The sequence below is a fragment of the Octodon degus genome, unplaced genomic scaffold (genome assembly GCF_000260255.1).
Source record: "Octodon degus isolate 3935 unplaced genomic scaffold, OctDeg1.0 scaffold00021, whole genome shotgun sequence".
Classification (NCBI taxonomy): Eukaryota; Metazoa; Chordata; class Mammalia; order Rodentia; family Octodontidae; genus Octodon; species Octodon degus.
In genome coordinates this window covers 8,197,880-8,208,361 of record NW_004524597.1, presented here as the reverse complement: position 1 = coordinate 8,208,361, position 10,482 = coordinate 8,197,880, and the positions used below count along the sequence as shown (strand labels likewise).

Sequence of the window (10,482 nt, the reverse complement as noted above, 5' to 3'; positions counted from 1 at the left end):
GAGGGTCCGGCCCACGCTGCGCCTGGGCTGGGACTGGTCCTGCCAGCGCAGGGTAGCAGGAAGCTCTCCACAAACTCACCGGACCCTGGCTAGGACTGGGTCTGTGTCTGAATTTTCTAATCTGTTCACTTGGTCCTTGAGTCTTTTGTTTGGCCAGTGCTATTCTGTGGTTTCTTTTTTTTTTTTTTTTTTCCTTTGGAACCAGGCATTGAACTCAGACCCGTGTGCTTGCCAGGCAAGCGCTTATTCTACTGAGCCATCTCCCCGGCCCTAACTTGTCTTTATAGCTGTAGTTTGTAGTATAATTTCAAGTGAGGGATTGTGATGTCCCTGACTTGCTTTTGTTGCCCAGAGTTGTTTTTGCTATTGTAGGTTTCCTATGGCGCCAAATGAATTTTAGGAATGTTTTCTCTAGTTCTATGAGGTATGCCACTTGTATTTTGATCAAGATTTGCTAAATCTGTATAACAATTTTGGAAATAAGGCCATTTTCATTATATTGATACTTCTTACCTAAGAGTAAAGGATATCTATGTTCCATTTTCTGATATCCTCTTTGATTTCATTTTTCAGGATACTGTAGTTTTCTTTTACTTCCTTCATTAGATTGATTCTTAAGTATTTCATTTATATTTTTATTTGATTTTATGTTTTTGTCTTTTGAGACAGGGTCCCACTATGCAGTTCAGGCTGGCCTTGAGCTTACTTTATAGCCCACACTGGTCTTGAACTTACAACAATCCTCCTACCTCAACCTCCCAAGTTCCATTTTTATTGATGCTATTATGGAGGGTATTGTTTTCTTAATTTTTCTCTCAGTGCATTTGTTTATGTACAGGAGTGCTATAGATTTTTGAGTGTTGACTTTGTATCCAACTATGCTACTGAATTTGATTATTAAATCTAGAAGTCTTTCAGTGGAGTTCTTGGGTATATAGAGTACCATGTCATCTGCAGGTAATGACAATTTAACTTCTTCCTGTCCTGTTCTTATTATTTTTAATTCACTGTCTAACTGCTCTGGCTAATGTTTCCAGGACTATTTTGGGGGGCTGGAGATGTAGCTCAGCAACACAGTGCCTGCCTGGCAAGCGCAGGGCCCTGAGTTCAATTCCTGGAACCAATAAAAAAGGAATAGAATCAGAACTATATTGAATGAGAGTGGTGACAGTGTGTATTCCAGATTCCTACCACAGCTCATTGACTCTCTGCATTGCAAAGAGCTCAGCCTGGCCAACTTCCTAGACAGCATGAGTAATTGCTCTCACTAGACCCACTTCAAGCAAACTTGCCCTTGTCAGAAGAGCCTAAGATGGGCTGTGGTTATCATTAGTGGTCTTTTGCCCCTGCCCTCTTACCGAGCAGCAGGTTAAGGCAGAGAGACTTAGGGTTTCTCTCTGGTTTCTGTGTGACACCTTCTGAGTAGAGCTGTACTTTTGTGTTCATGTTCTATAAGTAGATACTGTGAGCAGAAGAGCAGTCTGAATGCTTGTCAGCAGAGAAGCAATACAGAGTGCTGGGCACCCATACTGCCAGGCACCTGCACCGAGGTCCCAGGTCTCTCCATCCAGATCCACACACTCTTCTCTCCACCTGTGTGTTTCCTTGGGCAGAAGCACCTACTTTTTAATGAAAATAATAATTCTTTTCTTGATCTGTATGTTGTTTTCCCTGGAAAGAGTTGCTTAAATAAAGCATGGCCGGGGGAGGGGCGTGGTGTTTGTATATTTGTTTGCTTTGTGTGTGACGTTGCTATGCCTAAACAGTTGGGAAGTTGCTATCTTCAGAGTAGGATAGTGGTCCTCATTGACACATTGTCTCACTATTTCTTATTCAATGTAGTTACAGGTTCAGAAGACCAAGGACCTGCTCAATAATGTGGCCTCTGATGAAGCCAACTTAGAAGCCAAAATTGAAAAGCGAAAATTAGAACTGGAAAGAAACCGGAAGCGACTCCAGACTCTGCAGAGTGTTAGGTAGGCTGGAATTCTTGAGTCCAGTGGAATAAGTGAGTAGAAAGGGGCCACTGAGAGTTAAAACAAAGACTGAGCAGATCTAAGTGTGGGTCTTACTTGTTCTCATTGCTGAGACACAATATCTAATGTCTGCAATTTAAGGGAAGAAAGGTTCATCTGGCTCCAAGACAGGACAGCATGGCAGAGGGCATGCCTGGGAAAGCTGCTTGCCTCAGAGAAACAGAGAGTAAAGGAAGAGCCACCATCGCTTCCAGTCCCGGCCCCACTGACCTAGCTCTTTTGACCATGCCCCACTTCCTACTGGGGCATGTAGCTGTAAACTCATTAGCTGGCTGAGCTGATGCCCACCTGATCCAGTTGCCTCCAGAGCCTTGCTGTGAGTATGTGAGGCTTGAGGAGCGTCTAGGTGTGAAGCCCAACACAGGGATGCTAGTTTTTCAGGCACTGAGAAAAGCGTGGATAGGGAGACGCTTCAGTGTCCTGGCAGGTAGACTACTTCACGCAGGCTCTTCATTGCTTTCCATGTTTCTAGATCATGGCTTTATTGTGGAGCAGCCTTTACACTCTCATGGCCTCTCATGATGCAAGGCAGAGGAAGTACATTCAGATGGTGGGAATTCTGTCAGGCTTGATCTCCTAGGATTGTGCTATAATTTAGTGCTAAAAGTTTGGTACCATACTACTCCCATCTCTTGGTTTGAGGAAATTTTAGACATTTTAGTTGGTTGTTACGGGTTTTTTGTAACCCGTAGGGTCTCATTATATAATTCAGGCTGGCCTTAAACTCACTATGTAGCTCAGACTGGCCTTAAACTCGTGATGATCCTCCTGCCTCAGCTTCCCCAGTACTGGGATTATCACGCCCAGTGCTTAGACATTTTATTTTTATTTTTATTTATCTTATTTATGTATTTGGTACAAGGTCTTCTATGCAGCTCAGACTCATAGTGATCCTCCTGTCTCAGCCTCCCCAGCACTGGAATTACAGGCGTGTGCCATTAGGCCCAGTTTCAGTGGCCAGCTCAGTGCAGGGCTGGCACAGAGGCGGTACCAGGGATTGAACCCAAGTCCTCGCACTTGCCAGGCAGGTGCTCAGACCACTGAGTTACCTCCCTGGCCCCTGCTTGGATATTTTAGGCTGTGATAGTTTCTCACCTGTTAGCAGTTTATCTTTCTTCTGACTTTACCTTGTCAAAAGTAAATGTTCAGGGAACAGGGCTGGATAATAGTGGCTCTCTGTTAGTGGAGCTTTTTATGTATGTGCCTCATAGTTTCTTCTTGGGGGTGTAATTTGAGACAGAGTCTCACTGTGTAGCCCAGATTGCCCTTGCATTCACGGTGGTCCTCCTGCCTGTGCCTCCCAAGGACTGAGGTTCCAGGAGTGCCCACCGCACCTGGCAGGGTGCCTCTGAGTTTCTTGGCACTATTTCTCTCCCTTTTTTTCCTATAGTTTTTTTTATTTATTCCTTCCTGGTTGTTTTCCTTTGCTTTTCTGTCAGATACATCTGTAGAAATGCTGTAGGAGTGACAAGGCATCCTCCACTGCTGACCTTGTGCTGCTGCTTCTTCTGAAATCACAGCCACTGCATCTGTTGAGCTCTTTTTTTTTTTTTTTTTGAGACAGGGTCTTGCTATGCAGTTCAGGCTGGCCTTGAGCTTACTTTATAGCCCAGGCTGCTCTGGAACTCTCAGTGATCCTCCTGCCTCAGCCTCCTGAGTGCTGGGATCACAGATGTGCACCACCATGCCCAGCTCTGTTGAGCTCATTTATAGGTTTGACATGAAGGCTTAAATTCATTCTGGTTTAGAGACCTAGATTGTTTTAATAGAAAAAAATCTTTTCAAAAATTTTATTTATTCTCATTTAACAGGTTACAAATTTCTACTTAGCTGTATGTGTACTTATGAAACTTGGTATATATGAATGTGTATACACATCATATATATATATATATATATATATATATATATATATATATATATGGCACTAGATATTGAACTCAAGGCCTTTGCACTAAGCTACATCACCAGCCTTTAAAACTTTTATTTTGAGACAGTATTTCACTAAATCACATGGTTGCCCAGGCTGGGTTCAAACTTGGCAGTCCTTTCTAAGCCTCCCAGAATTCTAGGACTACAGGTGTGCACCAGCACACCTGGCTAAATCTGGTATATTGATACAAAAAAACCTAAAACCCTTATTTTATGATAATATTGTAACTTTTGTTTAAAAATATATTCCTATCTCTAGGCATAAAAAAGTAAAGAAAGGTGTTTGTTGTATATTAAATGCATAAGCTTGATTATGGGATTATGAGTAATTTTTATATTATTCTTCATACTTTGTTTTTGTTTTTGGCGGAACCGAAGATTGAACTCAGACCCTTTTGCTTGTCAGGGAAGCGCTTATTCTACTGAGCCATCTCCCTGGCCCCGGAAGAAGACATTTATGATTGAAAAATGTTTATTGGGTGATAGAAGAGGAGAGTTTTAAGCAGTTATCAGAGTGAATGACTTTTTATATTTAAAGCTTTCCAAAGAAAGTCACGATGAAGTCTGGAACTCTTTTTTTTTTTTTTTTTTCTGAGACAGTATCTCACCATCTAATTCAGGCTGGCTTTAAATTCACTGTGTAGCCCAGCCCACCTCAAACTAGTAGTGACCCTGTTGCCTCACTCAGCCTCCCAAGTCCTGGGACTATACAGGTGAGCGCCACAATACTCTGCTTTGGAACTTTTTTCTGTTTTTATTTTTTGTATATTAGGGAAGGGTCTACAGGATGTTCAGGGTCTCACTACTAGATCAGACTTATAGTGATCCACCCATTCACAGCCTCCCAAGAGCTGGGATTGCAGGCGCATGTCACCACATCCAGTCTCAATTGCCATCTCAATGCGTCCTGGGGGCAGGGCCGGCTTGGGAGGCCCAAGGATTGAATTCCCAGCCCCTGCGCCTGCTTGCAAGAGGTTTAATCTGCTGAGCTATTTGGCTGGCCCTGGAACTCTTAAGTATAGATTTCAGAGTACTATTTGGTGACTGACCTTCCACTTCTTATTTCATTTGATCATTTTAGGCCAGCCTTTATGGATGAATATGAGAAGATTGAAGAGGAATTGCAAAAGCAGTATGACATATACCTAGAGAAGTTTCGAAATTTGACTTACCTGGAACAACAACTTGAGGACCATCACCGGATGGAGCAAGAGAGGTTTGAAGTAAGTGCTTGTTCCCCTCGTCTGACTGACCGTTCCTCCCATGTGTTCCTTTGTACTCAGTGATGTGTCAGTTTGCAGATGTCTTTGTGGAAACTCAATCTGAGGATTGCTTGTTTAGTTCTCTGTTTTGCCAGCAGCACAGCCTGAACTCCTGGGCTATCAAACCTGTGATACTGTGTCATTATCAGGCTTTGGTCAGTTAGGAATAGATAGACCAACACATGACCTATGCAGTCATAAAACACTGAACTGAGAAGGGCCTGTGTTTACTGTGCTATTGCTGTCTTAAAATTCATAATCATTTCCAAGTACATTGTATTGTTCATTTCCACAGATTAGGTAGTTGGTCTTTAGTATAGGTCTAGAAATTTGTTTGATCTGTTCCCTGAATTATTTCCAGGCCCTGATTAATTTTAATTCTCCACACTACTGGTTCATTCGAGACTGCTTTATAAAGAGAATGGCAGTTTATTAGTTGATTGAGGGGCAATCTGTGTGGCTAAGAAAGCCATCTATCTTGTAGGCATCTCTTAGCCATTTAAGATAGAATATGTCTAATCCCAGCACAAGATGATCAGTTCAGAGCAAAAGAAATGGAGCCAACTTGCAAACTCCTTTTCAGTTGCCGTTATTACCCCTTAGGACTGTTTCTCTGTAACCTGAGAAGAGTTGTTTAGTGTAGTCAACCTACAGTCTTCCTTTCTCCTGCTGTCCTTGATAACTTTTGCTGTTAAGGTCAGGCTGGCTGTCTTACAGACCTGAGTGAGTGAATTAGGTAAAGTGATGTAATTGTCCAGGAGGGGGGAGTGGACATTGACATGTGCAACTACACATGCATGGACGCAGGTTGGCTATTGCTCTGTCTCAGAGAAGCAGCCACTGAGGAGGAGGGTGTAGGATGCGCACATCCTGAGGGCAGTGGAAAGAGCTTGGAATTTAGAACTTTTTTTTTCCATTTTGTGGTACTAGGGATTGAACTCGGGGTCTTCGCACTAAGCTACGTCTTTAGCCCTTTTGAGACACAGTTCACTAAGTCACTAAATTACTCAGACTAGGCTCAAACATGCAGTGCTCCTGCCTCAGCCTCCAGAGTGCTGCGATTCACATGAATAAAAGCAGTGTAGGAGAGAAAAAAAGATAACTGTGATGCTCTCTTCTTCTGTGAGTGAGAGGCCTATGCCCGTCCCTCAGTAAGATGCATCTGACCCTCGGGGCCTGTGCAGGTGCAGGAGACAGACATTAGTTGTGTTGCTCAGTCCCCTCAGAGGTTGGGGTGTGGTGGGAGGAGCGAGGGTGAGCGGCAGGTACATCCTTCTGAGGGCTCTTTCCACCAGGCTGCCGGGCTGTCTGCTGGGTGACTGCCGAGAGGAAGGACGCCAGGTTGAGGGGCAGCAGGACTTGTTCCGCAGCCTTTGGTTGAGCAGTTTTCTTGTTCTGTAGCACATAGGGGGGCAGCAGGACTTGTTCCGCAGCCTTTGGTTGAGCGGTTTTCTTGTTCTGTAGCAATATGTGCACAGTGGTGAAGAGTGATAGCATCATCTACCAAAGAGTCATTCCTCTGAATCTGGTTTTCTTCCCCAGGAAGCTGAAAATACTCTCCGCCTAATGCAGAACAAACTGAAGGAAGAGGAAAAGCGTCTTCTTAAGAGTGGAAGTAAGGATGGAGATGTTCATTCTCAACTAGTGTTTTCAGTGTTGACAAATTGATATGTATTCTTTTTTTTTCCCTTTTTCTTTTCTTTTTTTGTATTTTTCTGGAAGGGTCTACAAGGTGTTCAGGGTCTCACTACTATATCGGACTCATAGTGAGTCTCCTGTTTATAGCCTCCCACGTGCTGGGGTATGCTCCACCAACACCCAGTCTCGATCGCTGGCTCAGTGCTCCCTGCGGGTGGGTCCGGCATGGCAGGCCCGGGGATTGAACTCCCGGCGCGTGTACCTGCTTGCAGGCATTTTAATCCACTGAGCTATTTGGCCAGCCCTGATATGTATTCTTAAATTTTTTCTTTTAATTCTTTCTTTCTTTCTTTTTTTTTTATTTTTACTGTAGTAAGAATACAACATGAGATCTATTCTTTTTAAAAATTAATTGTATTGGTACAGTTTTTTGTATTTACTACAGGATCTCACTACGTAGATCAGACTCGTAGTGATCCTCCTGTGTTCAGTCTCCCAAGCACTGGGATTACAAGTGCGCGCCATCACACCCAGTCTCATTTGCTTGTCTCAGTGTACCCTGAGAGTGGGGCTGGCATGGCACGCCAGGGATCGAATCCCTGCTGCTGCAATCTGCCTGAGCAGGCACTTTAATCCACTGAGCTGTCTGGCTGGCCCTTGGTACACTTTGATAATATATCAGATTTTCCCCATTTCCCTTCCTTTCTTTAAATCTTCTTCCCCTCTCCCTTTATAAAACTGTTTCTATTTTTTCTTTTCTCTTTTTGTCCCTGTTCCCTCCTTTCCCTTACTCCTTTCTTCTCTCTTGTTCCCTTTCCCATTTGAACATTTTCTTCATACTTCCCAATATTTATCATCCATTTTGCTCCTTATTTACCCTTTGGGTTTCTCAAATGAGAAACAATTTGATATTTAAACATATGTGTCTGATTTATTTCACTTAAAATTATGTTCTCAAGGTGCATCCGTTTACTTGACAATGTCTCAAATTTATCATTCTTTATGACAGTGTGGTACTCCATTATATATGTATATATGTCACACTTTTTATCTGTTCATCCATTGATGGGCATCTGGGCCATTTCCACGATGTTTTGTTGGGGAGGGTTCTTTTTTTGAGACAGGATCTCAGGTGAATGGAATCTCTATAGTTTTAGGGTTTTTCTGTTTGTTTGCTTGCTTGCTTGTTTCTGTTTGGTGTTTTTTTTTAACATACAACTATATATTACAGATTTTCAGAACAACAATGGACGATTAGCAATGAATATTATCTATTTTTAACATTAAATCTGTTGCTCAGATTAACAGATATAATTATGCAAGATGGGACATATGATTGAATATTACCACATGCTTTCAAAAAATCTTAAATTTTTGTTCTTGTCTCTCATTAACTTTTTCTAATAAAATTTACTTTAAAGAGAGTATAGTAATAATTGACATGGCATTAGAAATAGTACACATTTAGAAGACCAAGATGACAGGTATTTCAAGCATAGTTTTTGTATTACACATTGCTGTCCTCACTGTAGCTGCTTAGTTCACAGATATCTGCATACAGCCTTGGTCAAAGTGAGAATTCTATGCATTAACTTCTATTTTCATAAAACTGATGAAAATTCTACAATCACCTCATTCATCTTGTGTATATACACTTGCATGGTTTTGTCCCTACCATTTTTCCTACCTTTTCTCCTTTCTCTCCTCTTTGTTGATTAAGTTCCTTTTGTTTCCATTTAACTGTATCTGTTAACACTTTCTAGGATTTATTTCTTCTTTTGGATTCTTTTTTTTAAAATTTATTTGTGCGGGGGGGGGGGCAGCTCAGCCCACCAGGGGGCAGGACTGACTAGCATATGGTGCTGGGGGATTGAACCACCGTCCCTGTGCTTTGCTAAGCTTGTTCTAAGTAGGTGCTTTAGACCACTGAGCCATCTCACCAGCCCCTTCTTTTGGATTCTTATACTAGGGACACAATATGATATTTACATATGGGGGCCTGGTTTATTTTACTTATGAGTATAGCCTCAAGTTGCATCCACTTAACTATGAAGCCTTCTAGTTTGTCTTTTTTTTTTCCATAATTTTATTGAGAAATAAATAGCAATGAGACAGTTTTAAATCAAATTACAACACTATTAGAACAAATCCCTCTATTCCTTGAATTAAGAGAATGTAGCTATATATCTATCCTAACCATTTTGAATACACAGATACAAAATGGTCGCTCATCTGTATCCCCTTTTTTTTATTTAGTTCCATCATTTAAATATTATAGGTGTGTGAACTCAGCAAAATATTCCAGAATAGTCCAGTAATCCATAATAGTATTGGGTCTTCCACTTGACTGGCAATGTCAGAAGTTGTTGACATTGGCTTTACTTCTTATACTTCCTTTTTATACTTTTCTGCTGGATGGTTAAGACCAAGATAGAGCAAGACCTATGTAACAAGAATTGTAGCTTTTGCATTTGATAAGGTCAGTCAAATCCCTCAAATTTATCCTGAGGCCTTGTACCTCAGACTGTAGATCCTTTGTCAGTATCAGCCATGTGGATGAGTCACGGCCATTCTTTGGCCAATGTGCTCTCTGTGAAAGCCTGAGAGAATGTTTTCTCTACGTGTGACTCTCCTTAGGCACACTCTACTTCATCGATCACTTTCCTCTTTGGCCCCATAATCTCAGGGGCCTTGATCAGAAAATTTGGGACACACTGAGTTACATGATATTACAGTACAAGTTCTCATATATCCTGAGTCTTAATTGACCTTGGAAGGCTAGGGCCAAAATGATGGCTTTCCTTGAGGCCCTCCTTTTTCTCTAATTTTTGGTCTGTAAACTTAGTTTGTTAGCCCTCCAGAAGAGAAGCTTATTGATATTACCATATAACCTAGTCTGTTGAGCTTAACCTCACTATCTGTCTGAATATCAAACATCTTAGGCATAACATGGAACAGGTATTTTTCATAAAGTATTAATATGTTAAACTTTAAGTCCCTACAGAAAATGACAAAAAAAATTAAAATATATTTAAAAAATAGGAATAAAGAATTGTGTATGTTTACACATAAGTCCAGAAATCTAACATAAACAACATTGTAGCGGGACAGTCCAGCAACATTCCTTTTCCTGTCTCCTGCCTTCATTCACCACCCGCTTCCTTTTTAAACAGTCATCTACCTGAGAGACAGCACGGCAGCAATTGGCATGTCATGACAAGCAGCACATATTCAGAAGACCAGAATGGCAGGCACTCCAAGCATGAACCTACTATTACAAATTGCTATCTTCAGTGCAGTTGCTTAGTTCACAGTTGTTAGTATATTTAGTTAGTCAAGGTGAGAATCCTTCCAATTAACTGCTAGATTAAAAAATCTTCTGAAGATTCTCAAGATCATTGCCTTACCCATCTTCTACATGTAACTGTATGGCTTGCCTTTGTCATGTTTCCTAGCTCTTCTCCTTGCTCTCTCTTCATTGTCTAGTCCTCAAGTTCTTGCTTTCCTTTTAATTGTATTATATCTTTCTATTTGTATGTCTTCTTTTGAGTTCTTACACTAGGGAAACTATGATATTTACACGTGTGTCTGGTTTATTTCACTTATGAGTATAT

At 41.4% G+C, this 10,482-nt stretch overlaps 1 protein-coding gene across 4 annotated transcripts in view; it reads left to right on the top strand.

Annotated features, from left to right (window-relative positions):
* Positions 1-10,482, top strand: part of Cluap1 (clusterin associated protein 1) — a 70,488-nt gene that overhangs the window by 37,815 nt on the left and 22,191 nt on the right. For all 4 annotated transcript variants that reach the window (XM_023711874.1, XM_004627825.2, XM_023711872.1 and 1 more), the window contains 3 exons: positions 1,843-1,976; positions 5,050-5,191; positions 6,773-6,845. In XM_023711874.1, coding sequence (XP_023567642.1) covers positions 1,843-1,976; positions 5,050-5,191; positions 6,773-6,845 — 349 coding nt within the window. The remainder of the gene's footprint in view (positions 1-1,842; positions 1,977-5,049; positions 5,192-6,772; positions 6,846-10,482) is intronic.